Source organism: Plectropomus leopardus, chromosome 24 (genome assembly GCF_026936395.1).
Source record: "Plectropomus leopardus strain MGB_pleo_1.0 chromosome 24, ASM2693639v1, whole genome shotgun sequence".
Classification (NCBI taxonomy): Eukaryota; Metazoa; Chordata; class Actinopteri; order Perciformes; family Serranidae; genus Plectropomus; species Plectropomus leopardus.
In genome coordinates, this window is record NC_142199.1 from 6,480,582 (window position 1) to 6,497,366 (window position 16,785).

The 16,785-nt window shown below is 42.6% G+C and overlaps 2 protein-coding genes across 3 annotated transcripts in view; one reads left to right on the forward strand and one right to left on the reverse strand.

The window, feature by feature from the left end:
- Positions 1 to 200: 200 nt before the first annotated feature.
- Positions 201 to 14,491, reverse strand: ipo5 (importin 5). The gene is made up of 26 exons (XM_042512907.2): positions 14,334 to 14,491; positions 11,182 to 11,262; positions 9,602 to 9,794; positions 9,412 to 9,514; positions 9,214 to 9,310; positions 9,014 to 9,118; positions 7,808 to 7,930; positions 7,555 to 7,675; positions 7,367 to 7,454; positions 7,153 to 7,259; positions 6,938 to 7,062; positions 6,053 to 6,142; positions 5,746 to 5,919; positions 5,396 to 5,614; positions 5,218 to 5,301; positions 5,002 to 5,134; positions 4,789 to 4,910; positions 3,794 to 3,890; positions 3,523 to 3,695; positions 3,323 to 3,434; positions 3,173 to 3,228; positions 2,919 to 3,041; positions 2,593 to 2,812; positions 2,280 to 2,508; positions 2,045 to 2,186; positions 201 to 1,292 (listed from the first exon to the last, which is right to left on the reverse strand). Exons 1-26 carry the CDS (start codon positions 14,412 to 14,414, stop codon positions 1,206 to 1,208), a joined length of 3,285 nt encoding a protein of 1,094 aa, XP_042368841.2. The 5' UTR covers positions 14,415 to 14,491; the 3' UTR covers positions 201 to 1,205.
- LOC121962663 (semaphorin-5B-like) overlaps positions 11,191 to 16,785 on the forward strand; it is a 45,516-nt gene continuing 39,921 nt past the window's right edge. For both annotated transcript variants that reach the window (XM_042512908.2, XM_088074515.1), the window contains exons 1-3: positions 11,191 to 11,293; positions 15,594 to 15,660; positions 16,033 to 16,145. The gene's annotated coding sequence lies outside the window, so the exon portion shown is untranslated. The remainder of the gene's footprint in view (positions 11,294 to 15,593; positions 15,661 to 16,032; positions 16,146 to 16,785) is intronic.

Consider the following 16,785-nt stretch of genomic DNA (forward strand, 5'->3'; position numbering starts at 1 on the left):
ATATCTTTATATTTTTTGTGAGCTTTAGAGCTGCATGAAGGCACATTTTGAAAAGTAAAGCTAATAGTGCCTTGGTTATGAATTAGCCTCACATTTAACCTACACATGAGAGTATTATCCATCTTCTTATCCAAATCTGGGAAAGACAACATGCATGTTAATGGGATTTTACAATGAATGAATGAATCAAAGGAAAAAACTTGTCAGAATTCTCAAATGGAATTTTATTGTTGGTATTTTCCATCACATACCTGCAGGGCTGCAAAGGGTCAAAACCATAGAGTTAAGAGTATGGTAGCACGCATTTTACAAATACTCTACAATTCATGTCCCTCCGACTCGTCACGCCATGCGGCCGTAACCAACTACAGGTTATTGCTCCTCTTCTCTGAAGCCCCTTAACTCTGACGCTGCTACCTAAAGGGCTGAGAACCGTTAAACCAACATTTCATCTTCATTTCACGTGAATAGCTATCTGGAAGGCTATGGAGGAGCGCTGCTTAGATCAACTCTCCCAGACAACAATGACAGAAAGTTCCTAACTATTAATGTTTTTTTTCTAGAGTTAGCCACTTAACATGCCGTTTTGAAACCTCTGAGCTGTGGCGCACAGAGGCCGTTTCCCCCCAGGTAACGCTGGGAACACGGAACGAGAAAAGAAACAAAATAAAAATACAAAAAAAGAAAAAAAAATTCACAGGAGACAGGCAGTGATCGCCCAGTGTGCATTTCATTCATTTCCTCAGTCCACGAGAATGTCCTGTCCCCATTTACCCCCACTGTGGCCCCCTCTGAGACTGTCCAATGTGTTGGGGAACGTGGAGAATGAGTCCCTCTGGGCACGGTGAGACGAGTCAAACATCAGGGAATGGTTGGAAACAAAACGTCCAGATAACATAAGACAGGGACACTTTATTCCCACTTCCTCGGATACGGGGTGAAAGTCTTTGATGGCCAATGTCCTCCATTGTCGTAAATATCCAACCTGTTCCCCCAGCCGGCTGAATGTAGGCGGAGTTATATAATAGTGGGGTCGGTCTGGGTGGTGATGGGCGAGGGGGTGAAGGCTAGCGTCCGTACACACTACAGATCAGAGCAGGAGGAAGAAGAAGAGGGAGTGTATGGAGGAGATCCAGGAGCTCGACTTTTCTTCATGGGCTTTTTTTTTTTTTTTAAAGAGCGGGGAGGTGACCGGGGCTTCAGGCTCAGGCAGTATTCAGTAGGTCCTGTATGGCTTTCTGCTGCGTCTCGTTCAGTGTCGATACACACTGTGTCCATAACCCTGCTGACACCTGGAGGAAATGACACAAGTCAGTTAATGCTCTTCAAGACCTTTTAAAGATCATTTTTTAACAAAGTGATTTTTGGACAAACCATCATTTTCTTATTCAAGCAGTGCAGGTAAGTATAAAGGTCAGTAGTATATGTGTGGTCCCATGCAGAGATGGGTTTTCAGAATCAGAAATACTTTATTGATCCCCACTGGGAAATCGAGATACATTACAGTAGCTCAGATGCCAAGCACAGAGAATTATAGATATAGAAATAATACCTATAAAATAAAAATTACGTAAAAACTATAGAATAAAAGTTAAAATTAAAATATATAATAAAAATATGTGCATTAGTAAAAATATAACAGAAATATGTGCTTTAGTAAAAATATAAAATAATATCTGCATTACTAAAAATGTTAATTAAATATGAGCATTATATTTCAATTTCACACCAGTATGTAAAAATTAAAAAATGTAGAATATGTATAAAATGCTGAGTATGTGAAGTGTGTGAAAATATGTCAGAGTAAGAGTCAAACGCTGTTGTTTTACACATCACATGTCAATGTTTGTGGCAATTAAGGCCTCACTAATTCAAATTTAAGACGATTCATCACTTGAAAGACCTAATATTGTTAAAGATTAATTTAGATTAATGTTAAGATTAATTTAGGACTTTGTGGACGTGTAGACACACTGCATATTACATGTCCTTCTTTAGTTTCTTTGGAAAGCAGCTGTTGGAAGACTTTGTGTTTAAGGCTCACCTGTACTTGACGGATGACATTTGCCAGCCGTTTGCTGCACGCGTCTTCATTCTTAACCGATTCGTTCGCAACGCCATCTGCAATGATGAGGAAAATTTTGGGAAGGTTGGAGTTGTCTGGTCCAAGGACGATGGGGTTGTTACTGTGGAGAGAAGATGGGAGAGAAATAATTAGGAGTTTGTTCATCTCCTCATTTAAAGAAATAATTATATCAGACGTGTTTCCAGGGTCCTACCTTTCAATGAGGTCGCACAGGAAGTCGAATGTGTGCACGGCCTCCTCTTTGTCCTCGTTGAGCGGTAGCCAGCTGAGCCAATGGGGAAGGATCTCGTTGACATTTACGCACTCTGGCCGAAACCTCATGACCTTTCCTACAGCGGAGATGCAGTTCTCTGTAGCGTTGACGTTCTCCTTGGAGCGTGAGTCAGTTGCCTGGATGACTCGGACCAGCAGGGGGATGGCCTCTGGATCAACGACACAAACAAATCGAGTTCAGTAACCAAAACAAGCTTCAAACTAATCAAATTGAGTCCAGCGCCGGGTCATACCTGTGCAGAACGGGCGGTAATTCTCTCCTCCATACTGAGCCATGACACCGACACCGTAGGCGGCTGCCTGCCGGACCTCGGGGCTTGTGTCACACAGTGACTGCAACATCGGCCGCAGGAAATACTCTGCATATTTGAAGGAGGCGGGGCTGCAGTGCTCCACAACGTCGTCAAAGATGCACAGACCCCACTGTCTGTCCGCCCACGGCCTGTTGGGACACTAAAGACAAGTTCAGTCAGTTACTGTGATGTGAAACATAATTTAACTGACTGGCACCATCTAGTGGCCTTTAGTTTATGGTTTTCATTCGGCAGGAGGTACTCACTATTAACTGGACGATGAGCTGCAGCAGCTGCTCAAACCAAGGCAGCACCTTCTCTTTGTAACTACTGAACACTGAGTGCAGGATGTCTGACACTTTGGTGAGGATGTACACGTCGTTCTCATCCTGGAGAAAGACAAAACAGACGAGGGAAAACATGAGGCCTTTTTTCCGCCACCACTGTTTCTGACATTTATGGACAACACCATTTTAAGGCTTTTGTCACAGCTCCTTTTTCCTGAAGTGCAAATATTTACCTCATCTTGTAATGATTCCTCCACCTGCTCATCATAGTCTTCATCCTGTCTCTTGGCTGTGAAGGACAAAGAAGTGCTCTGTGAGGATTGTGTATAATCACAAGTTTTGTCTCAAGAAGAGATATGAAGCTCCTCCTATAGCCGTCTTACCCTGTCTGAGCTCCTGATTCTTAAAATGCTCCTCCAGTTTTCCTTTCAAGATGCCGCCAAGCTCCTCAAAATGCTCGTTGTTCAGGCAGCCGTCTCCCATCAGCTCAATGCACTTTAAATTAAAAACCATCAGACAGGTCAGAAACTGGACCTAATTATTCAACCGTATTAAATGTAACACTTCAGGGGGAAAAAGTTACCTTTGCGAAAGAGTGCATGATCTCCGACAAGACATCCGAGTCTGGCTCTGTGCCGATGGCCTTGATGAGAGCGTCGCACATGAAGTGCCACATCTGGGTGAGGTACTCCGGCCCTCGAACCCGTGCGCACTCCAGCAGCAGGGGCATGGACTCAGCTGCCGCCACCCGCACACGTGACACGGTCAAGGAAAACAGCGTCACCAAGCCCCCCCCCCTTTCTTTCATATCCCACAGTTTAAAGCTCAAAAGGTTTAAAAGAACAAAAGGATATCATCGTGGAAGTAAAACTTGAGCAGAGGGACCATCAGCTTCACCACTTGCTCCGTGTACTCCACAAAGCCTTCTTTCAGCTCTTTGGCATAACACACCTGGAAGACAAAACGGAGCGAATCACTAAGGCGCCGATCAGACAGAGCGCTTTTCTTTTCATTGTTGCTACACTTAATCACCTGTGTTTAGCTTAACTTGAGTTTGCTGTGTAGGATGTAAACTTATTGATCTGTGGTTTAAGGTCTGGTGGAGGGCACTTTGGGACCGGACACAGAGAAACGGAGATCCGTGTGACTTTATAACGAGAAATCACAGGAGGTGTCACCAGCTGGTCCAAGGAGCTTTGCCTGGACGATGGTCTGTTAAAGGCTTATTTTTAGGATGAATTGGGGACTGTTTTACAATCTACTTTTTAACGGTGGGTCTAATTATGGTTGGTAAAATGTTACAAAGTAGCTTTGGCTACTATTTGTTCTTGAATGTCTTACAGCTCGCTTAGGGGACCTGTGAAAATTAGCTTAAGTTAGTTTAGCACAGACCACTGATCATTCTCTTACTTTGTTAAGTCCACTACAGAAAGCCTGCCATTCAATTCAACTGATAGGACGAGAAAACATGCCTATAATGTTGGACGCTTTGTCCACTCTCAGTTGAGGTTATGCCAACTTGGGGAGTTCAGGACAATCCTACAAAAACGCAGAGCGAATAGAGCAGCAAAAGCAACAAGCAAAACGCTTCACTTTAATTGAAAACCATTAAAAAAAAAAAAAAAGCCACTCCAGAACTGCTAAAAGTACTCTTTTTGATCATGGACTAACAGGGCTGAAACACTAGCAATGACCTCAGTATCTACACAGAGATGAACAATGGCTTTACATCAATGCCACCATCTGCTGCTCTGCTATATCTGCCTCAGACCCCCTTTAGGATCCTGAAAGTTTGGCAGGACATCATGTGTCTCAGTGCTCTCCTGCTGCAGTGGACTGGACGACTCACCAGCATCTGGCAGGCAGTGGCCTTCTCCTCCAGTCCGGCCGTCTTGATGCCAAAACTCTGCTGGTCTCCCAGGTTGACAAACTCCCAGCCGTCATCCTCTGATATGTTCTCCATGTCCTGGGCTGCAAGACAGACGCTCATTTTTAAATACTGTATCTTTCATGTGGTTTTGTCCCAATTGCCCACTGCTTTTGTGTCACTGGTGTTACTTACTGTCGAGCAGGGCCACCTCTGGCTTGATGGAGGCCGTCTTCATCAGGGGACCCATCACCACAGGCAGGTACTGTTGAAACTCCTTCCCCAGGATCTTACACATCCTGGCCCAGGCTGAGATCATGTACGAGATCTAAACCGCAAGAAACAAAAACGTGACGAAGGGTCGACGATGCAGCATCAAGAAAACCAGACGGATCAAAATGATGACCGTACCTGTGGATCGTCATCCTCCAGATCATTGAAGTCTGTCTGGGTTTTGAGGAGCAGCTGCATGACGGCGGAGGCATCTGGCATGAACTAGCAACACAACAGAGAGAAGAGAACAAATGTTACGATGGAGGTCGCCCTGATTAAGATCTCAGTGGACAGTTTCATGTGCCTGCAGGCGTACCTTCTCCTTGCCGACAGCCAGGCCGATGAGGCTGATGCACTCTATGGTCTTTCCTCGCAGCAGCCGGAGCTCCTTCTGCACGGCGTTTTCCACGATGTGTTTGAGCGACGGCATGAACAGGTCGTAGTATGGCACAAACTTCTCCTCGGCCGTGTCGGCCACAGAGGCGATGGACGTCACCACCTGCTCCAAGACCAGTTTGGTGCCCTTCTGGATTAACTGGGAGGAGAGAAGAGGACACAGGTATGATTTCTGACAAACTGAAAATAACACAGCGCTATAATTCTAATGATTTATCAAAGTAAAGTATATTTAAATAATAAATCAGTAAATTAATAATTAATTTGTACCTCTTGCAGCTTGGCTACCATGATGACGTGAAGGTGCTGCACCAAGCTTTCCAGATAAGGGATCAGCAGTGTTTTGGGACAGTCCTCTGTGAAGTTGATGAGGGCGGCGGCAGCGTGCGCCTGCACCCGAGGATTACTCTGGTCCTCCATGGTCTGAAGCAGAGCTGAGATCACCTGGAAGACAAGAGGACACAGGGTCAGAGTCTTTTTTTCAACCTTTACTGTTTGAAATGATCTGATCTGAAAGGATCTGAATCATATTTCCTCTCAAATCTATCGCATCAGATTGAAGAGATGCAGTAGTTACCTTGTCATGGAATTTCTTTTGGAAAGTTGGGGCGAAGTCTGTGGCCATTTGTCCAATAGCGTTGCAGGCAGCATAGCGTACCCTTGGGTGCTGAGGAGGAAAAAGGAGGCAAAACTCATTACCACCAACAAGAACTGTGACATTAGTGATTAAATACGTAAAGAATTTGGAGGAGAAAACAAAAAAATCTACACACAAACAATGACTGTAAATGCACAAAATATACTGTTTTTGGCACGTATTCTGAAAAATAATATTCCTACTAAGCTTATTTTCATGACTATTAAAAAATGTATATTTCACAAATATTCCCAATTAAGCACGGACATCATTCTCAGCTGTGCTTGGCAGTTTATCTCATCAAAATAAAATAGAAAAGTTGAACGACTGGTGATAGTTTAGCCATTTTGGTTTTTTTTGCATCAATTTCTTTTCAAAGTTTCCTACCAGTGGCTGACTTGTCTTCAACCACCTTCAAAAAAAAAAAAAAAGGTTGCTACCCAAGTCTTGCGTAATGTCTAAAAGCAGGCGTGTTTCTCTCTCTGACCATAAATGTGGGCTTTCCTTTAGGCCATGCATCTCCACGCCAGCATTACAAATCTTTGGCTGATAGGTTTGTGTACAACACACAGAGCTGACTGTAAGCCTATTCACAAATGTGCTGTATACATGTCCAAACAATGCCTTTAAAACCTGAATAATATTCAGATAACCTACGTCTTAAATGGAAAATGCCCCAATCATAACAATAGCGGAGTATTATTGTGCACGTAAACGTAGTCAAAGTGCTGTGGTATGTCTCTATAAACCTAGAAACACAGCTAATTTAAGTCATCATGTGCCAAAGCTTCCTATTAAAGAATAAAGTTAGAAGCTGTCTCTTACAGGATCGGAGCAGAAGAGGAGGACGAAGCTGACGATCTCCTGGAGGATGGCCTCCATCTGCTGGTGGCAGCCCTCGCCAATGGCCGACAGCGCCATCAGCCCGGCATGGCGGTACTTCCAATCAGCTGGCGACAAATTGAGTGGGTTAGCCTCATGTTCATGCTAAAGACTTTACATGTTTTCACTTATCTTTAATTTTTACACAGTTTACTTACGGTTCTGCAGCATCTGCATGATGTGCTGTTTGATCATGGGCAAAATGATCTTTCCTCCCAGACCGCAGGCGATTCTGTCGAGAGCGCTCTCCCCAGCCACGGCGTTACTGGTGAGTGACAAGAAAGTAACTCAGCACAAGTGTGAGAACACAATTTCAAACCTCTAAGCACTTTGCAGATACCTTATGTTCACTGTTGTTGTTTTGTGTCTCACCTGTCAAAGTCATCGTCCTCCAGCTCATCAGCCATTGCCCACTCATCATCGTCCTCGAGGTCCACCATCATAGCCAACATCTGGGGCACTGAGGACACAACATGTAAGTATGACAACTGTTCTTTTCAACTTCTTTAAGTGGCTAAAAATCTAAGATGGAGAGGTTAGATAGTGAACTAAATCCTCACCGCTCTGCGCCACAATGGCTGTGTGTTTCCTCAGCATGGCTGCTGCGGTCTCAGATAAGGTGACGATGACCTCGAGCGCCAACTGTCTCTGCATGTTTGTCAGGTTGGTGTCGGCACACAGCTGAAGAGACATGGCAACAAGTCAGTCACATAAAGTTAAAGTTCCCATCCAAAAATAAGCAGTGTGTGTTGGATCAACAGCAGTAAAGTTAGAATATTATATAATATTTTGCATTCGGGTGCTCTGACTCACCTTCAGACAGAGCTGCAGGGTGGCCTCCAGGTTGGGTCTCAGGTATTTGGGCGCTGTGTCTGCGATTTCCACTAATGACTTGAGCACGGAGTCGTCTCCCTGGTAGCACGACTCGTTCACTGCCTGATTAGAAACAGACGCTGGGGTTAGTGTTGCATACATTCACTCTGCAGGGGCACGCTGCTGTTGCTGAATTTACACCATCACCACAATCCGAGCGCTTAACCTCCACCTACCATCATGAGTCACTGACAAGAAAATACTCACGAAACGCTGTTGCAAGAGAGCTTAGCCGTCTTTGATCAATGCAACCAGTGTCATCTCTACATACTGTAGCCTGAGCAGAAATTAAATTACATTCAACACATGCAAACAAGCTGCAAAGCACCTCAGCTCTGTCTTTGAACGTCCATCTTCCATTTGCAGATACATTTTCTTATTTACGTTCCACATCATGACTTTATATAATTATGTGCATGATAGAGTCAAACAAGTCGCCTTTTTCACCTGGACTGTGTACTGCATGTTCCAACCTGACATTAGCTAATGCATAAACATCAGACTACAGGACATGTAACACTTAGCTCACATGAATGTATCTCAAGAGGCTCATTTAGAAACATTCACTGACTGCTTAAAAGCCATTACTGCTGTATGGATGACTTCACTCAAAACGCTCTGGAAAATGAGTTCCGGAAACTTGTAGGAAACATCTGAGCACATGCAAAACTAAATTAGAGGTCACTGATACCTCCTTGCAACAAATGCGGAACAGGTTCCGTTCAGGTTTGTGTACCTAATTTTGAACCTTTTAGCATTTTCCACCAAAATATAATTGGAAGCTGGAGCCAAAATGAGCAGTTTTTCCTTGACTTGAGGTGCGAACCGCAATGGTTCATCAGTGTGCGTGTCATACTCTAAGACTGGAAAGAGAGGACTGAGTCTTGCAAGTAATAGATTTCTATGTCTTTTTATCATTAATAGCGATAAAAAGTCCACAGTTGTTTTTTTTTGGACATAAAGAAATATCCATCACTAATAACATCACAGTGCATCCTTGTGCTCTGTTGTTGTTCCTTGACTATAACAATTCTGCTCAAAACTGATAAAAATGCAGAAAAATGTGGTTTTTTTTTTGGCTAAATAGCAGCAGAGCTAATTTGGTGAAAAGGGAGTACATGTTGCTCGGAGGGCCTGGTTTCGTACCTGCAGGATGCCTGGCAGCAGGTCAGCGAAGTGCTTGAGCAGTGCCGTGTTGCTTTCATTTGACAGAACAAAGGAGGCCGCAGCCCGAGCAGCCAGGGTGCGGATCTGAAGAATCATTTAAAAAATAAATAAATTAAATAACGCACAGTCACATGAGTTACAAAATTACCTGACCAAAATCCTCTGTAGTTTGATCTTACCTGTGGGTTAGCCTGGTCCTGCATGCACTGAACCAGCATGCGCTTGATGACCTCCATATAATGCTGCTGCTGGTTGCCGAAGATTCCTGGGAAGTTCCTAAAGAGGCCAAGACACACAACTGTCAGCCACCTGCACATAAAAGCTGTTAAACTTAACCACTCATGTGGCCTAAAAAGATTTGGGATGAAGCAACTCACCAGAATATGTGCAGGGCGGATTCTCGCAGGCTGACATTGTCCGAGTTGACAGAGTCAAACAGAAACTTAAGCACCTCTGGCCACTGGTTGTTCCCATCGTCATCTGGATTAAAGACATGCGACAGGATGAGCCACGTTTGCTAAAAACGTCCACACCGGACGAGCTGTAAAAAGCTCAGAGGGACATTACCGATGAGGTTGCGGGTGAGCTCAGCCGCGATGTCGCAGACCTTCTTGCGGATGTTTGGCGACGTCTCCTGCTGGATGCTGGTCAGCAGCTCCGTCTTGATGGCGGTCTGCATCTCCAGGGTCAGGCCCGGGTAGATCTCCTCGAAGGATGATGACAGCAGCCGCCGCAGCAGCACCGCCGCCATCTGTTTGACCTGAGTGGACCGGACACTTGGTTTCAACAATATTTTACGCCTCTCTCCATCAAACACTTAAACTAAACCTAAACTTTTATTTCTGGTTTGGTCGGGTGGTGCAGCTTTTCTGGTATTTTTTTGAACCCAATATAAGATTATTTTGGGATTTCACAAGTACGTATATCAATTACTCACCCCGTGTTAACACTTTTTTGCTAAGAAAACTGTTTTTCTCAAATGCCTCCACAGTGAACAAAGAATCCCGAAACTGAGGATACTTTTGATGAATTTAAGTTATAGGCGACCACGTTTGTAAGCAGTGGACATTTTTGGGATATTGTGTGACTTAAAAAATAAATTTAGATTCAAAGTTGCACAATTAAACAAATGTATGCAATAGAATATTTTCATCACTTTACTTTGTCATCAGACAGCGAATTCTAACGGGCAACTAAAGCTGGTATATTACTCTCATCTAAGCCAGAGTCGAAGTTTCGCTTTCGGTTCCTCGTTAAGCGCTGTGTGTTTGGGAAATAACGATCACTCGACTGGATAAATGAGACTTGGTATACTGCACGAGTTGTGTTTGTGAATGGGTGTTTTGATACAGTTTTGCTGTTAAACAGTCACCCCTTCAACTCAATTCATCAAATTTTTTCTCTGTTTTTAGATTCTTCGTGCACTGTGGAGGCTTTCAAGGAAAAAAGTTTTCTTCATGAATCCATCAAAACCTGAGGTGAGTAACTGAAATATAAATGACCGTTTTATGGGTGATGTGTTATTTTAAAACATAATCATAATACTAATTTTCCCTGGACAAACAGTATGACTGCAGTTATGTTTAAAACTTTTCAAAGACTTTTTAAGCATCTGTGGCAACCTTGTGCACAGTAACATTTAGTGTTAGTCTAAATACAATGTTTAGAGTCAATGGTCAAAAAACACACAGACAAAACCTGCAGCATCTTAAAAAGCAGAGTCACCCTCCCTGGGCCGAGCACCTCTCTGCCTGCTCCCATTTCAAGACTCTAAAAATATCAGCCTCGAGGTAAAGAAAAGGAGAGGAGGAATGAGGGACCAAGCAGCTGCTGGACTCAGAGTAAACTGCCTAAATGCCAAAACCGTGACTCATAATGAGCTGCCTCGGTGTCAGACCACGGCGACTGCCCATGTGTGATGGCCGAGGTGCATTCTCGAAATGCCGTCAATGTGGCACCTTTTCAGCACAGAGATATTACAGTAATGCAGACATGATGCAAAGTCACATGACCTTTGCTTTTGACACTTCTAATTGGCTAGCAGGTGTCTGTTTTAAATAAAGCTTTAAGTGAGGCAAACATTACATTAAAGCCTGAATATGTGCTAATCTGAAGACAAACTGAAGCACCACATTTATGTTACTAACCTCCTCTGCAGCGGATGCATCTCTGATGGCCTGCAGCAAGAATGTGATCTTGTTCTGGCCCAGGATCGTGTCATAGGTCTCCTGCAAGGAAAATGAATGGACAGTGATTAGGGTGAGTCATGCCTTACAGATGCAACTTCAGCCCCGTGAAAAATGCATATCCACCCGGGGGAGAGTGTCGCAGACAAAGAAATGCTGCCTCGCACATGCTTGTAATTCTGCGCCGCAACAGATGCCGAGGGTGGTTTATAATTTCATTAATCTTTGTGAATGAAGTAATGACATGAATGTGGCTATTCACTGGGTTTTTATTGCTTTGACTGTAAAATCAGCCTCAATAGCTTGTGCTGCAATCGGTTTAGTAGATCTTTTTAATCCATGATACATGGGAGTCAATGGTTTGTGGTTTAGTTTCTGTTCTGTTTGGCCTTGCTATCAAAAGTTACATTCATCGCTGAGTTAATACAATGCGAATGCTATGAGTCTGCTTCAGATTAAGGTTTTCCACTAGCCACCCGAAGAGTCTTTGTGGACCAGCTACAAAGTGTTGAATAATCATCCAAGTTTGCATCTGACTGTCAACTCCTTATTTGATAAAATAACTTCAGTAGGTCTAGATTTGGACACTTTCCCATCAGAGGATCAGACTTTAAATATAGCAAAGCAAGAACAGAAAAGAAGAAAAGTGCTTACTGCAGTTTGGATGCCTCAAATCTCCAATATCATGGGACAAGAATCTCTCAGAGGGAAATTTAACATCAATACAGCTGGCTGTTCTGATGAACGCTGTCTGCTGTGCACTGGTTTTAGTCTCCAATCTTATCAAGCTGCTTCACTGAAGCCACAACAGAAATGTAAACACATATGATGATCTATTTGGAAGTAGTAAAGCTTTGGGTGTATGCTCCGAAGAAATTATTACAGCTGTGCAAATGGTAAACAAAGACTTTTGTTTCCTTGTTTTTTTTTAATAGTAGTACACATTAGCATGACAAAGACAGGACAAGGAGGAGCATCATTGTGTAGGGTGGCAGAGAAACCTGTTTACACATTTAAATAGAAACGCCTGCTTTAACCAGGTGTCACATAAAACATCTTTCTTCATCTGCCTTGCATCAGCTTCAGTTTAGTTCTACAAAACACTTACATTTAAAGTTCTGTCATTAACATTTAAGTCATTTTTCAAACACTAACATTTTTGTTTAGTTACCAAACAATAACATTTAAGTCCTTTTACCAACCATGAAGTTGCGTCCTCAAAAAAGGACAAAGTGCCATCTTCAACGACTGTACTAAGCCAAACCACCACATCTTCAAGACAAACGTGACACTTTGGTCATTTCACAACTTTAAGACCACAACAATATTGTGCTTCATGTCTTGCTATCCCTCTCACACCCTCATCATGTTATGAATGGGGGTGAGCTGGGGACGCCTACAAATGTTTAGTAGCCGTTTCTGTAGCTGTTAATATATGGGTTTACAGTCCTCTACAGATGGATCAATTCCTATTGTGTGTGTAAGACAGAAAGGGAGAGTTTCTATAAAGGATGAATTCCGATGAGCTTAGTATCGCGACAGACAGTCTGTGGTTTATAATGAAAAACGCTGACTGCCATTGAAGGGGGGAGTGTGATAAGATTCAACCACCCCATCCAAAAGTCGGGTGCTGGAGAGGTAAACTATGGTTAACAATGCTTTGCCGCGACAAGAGGCTAATCGTGGTGGGAAAAAAGTGAATAGGCCAGCTAGACTCATCCCAAACAAATCCTCTGGAGAAACTAATCCAGTGAGAGAGGATGAACCGGGAGTCTTTATCAGTGACGTGAATGAAACTGAGATAATTCGCTTCGTGTGTAACATTTAAAGCAAACCAGGAGGACGGTAGCACGCTTTAAACAGACGTGTTAAAGTGACTTTATGATAAATTGACTAAAGGCCATGCTTAAGCACTGCTAACACGGCTCGCCCTCTGAATGAACTGGCTCGCTAACCTTATCCGTGACACTGATTTCTTTAATATTAGACCTATAACGTGACATGTGTGTCGGTATTTCACTCCTCGACTCATTATGTTATTCTCTAATCTTTAAGCAGCACTGATCAGCGCTAGCTCGCTGGCTAGTGAAACTAGCAGCACCGGTAGCTCCTTAGCTTCATGCTACTTCACGACGCTGAAGTTCGCCTCCGATTCGTTGCTGCCGATTCAGCAGTTAAGGGAAACATAACTTGCATTGCTTTTCAGGTTTTTCTGAACCTTTTACTTTTGAGGAAGCATGTTAGACAATTAAAGTGCCTGATATCCAATTTCACATTTGAAAAACATTTATTGTATTTGTGAAACTGAAAAAAAGTCAGATTTCGCAACATTTTACCAAAGAAGACCACATTGGACCACATCCAGATAAAAAAACACTACACATAAATGAATCAAATCCCAGAGAGGCTAAATATTATTTAAACAATATATCAGATTTGTGAAAACAACTACACTGAGAGGGGTCAAATCAAATCAAAATCAGAATAAAGGTGTCACATATCTGCCTCTCTTGGATAATCTAGTCTAGATTTAGTTTACGTATAGTGGTTTTCAAATGATTTCAGTCAGCGTCGGGTCATTATATTAAATGTCTAACATGCTTTCACAAAAGTAAAAAGGTGCAAAAACTCGAGATTAGTTACTTTTCCTTCAACTCTCCCCTTAGCTGCTGAAGCGGAAGCTGCGAATCGAAAGCGAACTTCAGCGTAGTTGCTACTTCCTGTACTCTCTCTGCTACATGGCTAGCTTCACTGTCAGCTGGAGATTTTGGGATCGGTACCCAACAAACGGAACATTTCACTCTGAATCGACCCGCCTGAGTGTGACACAAACACGCATAACCACACAGGGTCACCGCCTGGCTCCGATCACCACGATTTACATTATATCCACATAACTACGCAACATGGTGGAGGTAGTTAGCTTTAGCTGACTGGTAACTCGGTGTCGGCTTCACATTGCACGTGGGCTACCGAGCCTGACGTGAAAGCTTCCTGCGCGCGCGGCCAGACTGAGCAGCTAAGGCGGTTAGCCGTTGCTAACCCCGATCGCACTGTTTTCTACAATCGCCGGACTTGTCACTCATAAAATCGGCAAAGTTTTGTCGCCTCACCTCTGCTTGCTTCCTGACGTTGTTGTCAGGGCTCATCAGGTTGCCCAGCAAGAGGTAGAACTGCTGCTGCTGTTCCGCCATTGCAGTGAGATCCAAAAAGACCAGCCGGGTGGAGAAGCGGCGAAATGAGCCCGGCAGACCCTGCTTCGGTCACACAATGCTGCCGGCGTCCCATTGGCTGGCTTTTTTAACTCCACTCGCCGCTCATTGGACGAGAGCTCTGTTTCAAACGCACCTCATTGGCTGACGCAGATTCTCTACGTCTATTGGCTGGAGTCGACACAGAAAAGTGAATGCGTCGTTCCTATTGGCTAATAATGAATTGCCAAAGCGCGGGAATGACTACATCATTGCTGGCGAAACAGAAGCGGTATTAGAAAGTAACTAAGTACTTTTACGCGAGTACTGTACTTGTGCACAATGTTGCGGTACTTGTACCTAACTTGAGTATTTGCATTTTGTGCTATTGTAGACGTCTACTTCACTGCATTTCACAGGGAAGTAATGTATTTTTGTATTTGTATTTATTCATTTTGCACAGTTTAAAACTTACAGAAAACAAAAATAACAAGAAAGACAAGTAATATACAGTGCAGGGAGAGGCAAAAAAACCAAAGGGCTTATTTAAAGCCTCCACCTCCAACTTTCTTTTCTAGATTATTAAAAAACCCAAAATACAGGAATAACACAAAAATATTACTATTGTTATTACTATTTATTGCAACTGTAGATCGTGTAAGCCTCTCCCTCTTTGTCCTCAGGAAAAATAAACTGAAGCTTTATTGAAAAAAAAATAAATTTTATTAAAAATTTTAAATATTGTAGTTTACATCTGTTTAAATGTAGCTCAAAATTCTTGTTTGACTCTTTTCTTTTTTTTCTTTGAATATTATATTTTTTAACTTACTTCTGATTGAGATTTGAATATGAAAAAATGTTTTTCTTTTGGTGATGTATTAAACAGTACCGGAAAAAAAGTGGGTAAAATGGTTAAAAAAAATGTCAGACGTAATCATGTAATTACCTTGACATATTTGGTATCTTTGGAAACTTTAAAATAGAATTCACAATCAGTGCATTCAAAGTTATTACAGTGCTTACATCTTTTATAATTTTAAAACAAGTTGTTCACAGCTTAAACATTTCAACGGACAGTGCAGAGCAATGTCCACTAGATGGCAGTCAAGTTTTTTTTATAATGCATTTATTTTTCAATCAATTCAGTAAACCTCAGACAGTGACATCACCTCTGTGTTGCAGGTCAGATGGCCATAGCAAAAAGTTGCAGCAGATGCGGGAGACATTTGGTGGAAAGATGCAAGAAAAAGTTGAGTAGATGTTTGTCTTTGTTTCTTTATGTCAATGTCATTGCCCATTTTATTGTGCTGTCCCAACATTAAACTACTTGGGAAATGTTTTCCAATGCATTAAATGGTCAGTTTTATGACTTTAACATTAATGTCTGTACTGTAGATCCTGTCGCATTTTGCAAACTAACTGGTTTATATCACATAAACAGAAACTCATGTAAAACCCTAGACTGCTTTTAATATTTTGGCTGCTTACTTTACAGACAGAGGGGGCTCACTGTTTTTCTAACAGATGGTGCTGCAGAGTTTATGACACTTTTGGTCCACCCTGGCTCTTGACAGCACCCCTACTGGTCTGAATGAAACCTGTAACTTGTTCCCGTCTACAGAGCCGCAGCAGAGTCCAGACCTCTGGATAGCGGGCTGCCGTGAACCTGCACCATCTCTGAAACCTGACCACTGAAGCAACAGCAGGAATCCCAATATGAATAAAAAGTGAGAGGTAAGCTCGAGATTCATTTAGTTGCATTAACTTTATTCCATGACTTAGCTTTTGCAAGATAGAAGCCCACTTAAAATCGGTTTTTGGACCTTTACGCCCCATCGTTGACAGACTTTATACCAAACTCCATTCAAAAATTAAGTTGTTTTTGGTGTCAAGCTTTCCGGAAATAATATTTTAATATAAAACATTCCACAAACCTGTTTCTAGGGTCTGCTCCTTAATTCGGCGTACATCTACCAAGCAGCAGTTAATGCATTCAAATTTTTTTCTGGAAAACAAATCGTGCAAAACGCGTGCATTGGTACTACAGTAAAATAAACTAACGACTTTTTCATGTTAAGATCTTTTGGTAAATTGCATCGTATAGAGAATCCGTAATCAACCAAGCAATGCTCTACTTTCCGATCTGATTTGCTGTTGGTCGCCACGGTGTGTTATAGCGGAGCAAATGCGTGGGAAATACACGAAAAGTAGTCACTAAAATTAAAATGTCTGCTGCGTTGTGTAGTGAGCTGCAGGTGCTGGTTCATCAGCATTGAGAAACATTAAAAGTTCTTTTTATGGTAAATGCTGATTAAAAACATACATTTAGTAGAGTTTGACATACCAACTGTTTAAGCAGTTTGCAGAGCAGCAT

Coding starts and splice junctions, on each gene's coding strand:
- ipo5 (XM_042512907.2), bottom strand. CDS start 14,414: ATGGCGGAACAGCAGCAGCAGTTCTACCTCTTGCTGGGCAACCTGATG. Junction 7,931..9,013: donor TGCTGCCAGGCATCCTGCAG/GTACGAAACCAG, acceptor GTTTCTAATCAG/GCAGTGAACGAGTCGTGCTA. Junction 5,302..5,395: donor TGGCTGTCGGCAAGGAGAAG/GTACGCCTGCAG, acceptor TTGTGTTGCTAG/TTCATGCCAGATGCCTCCGC.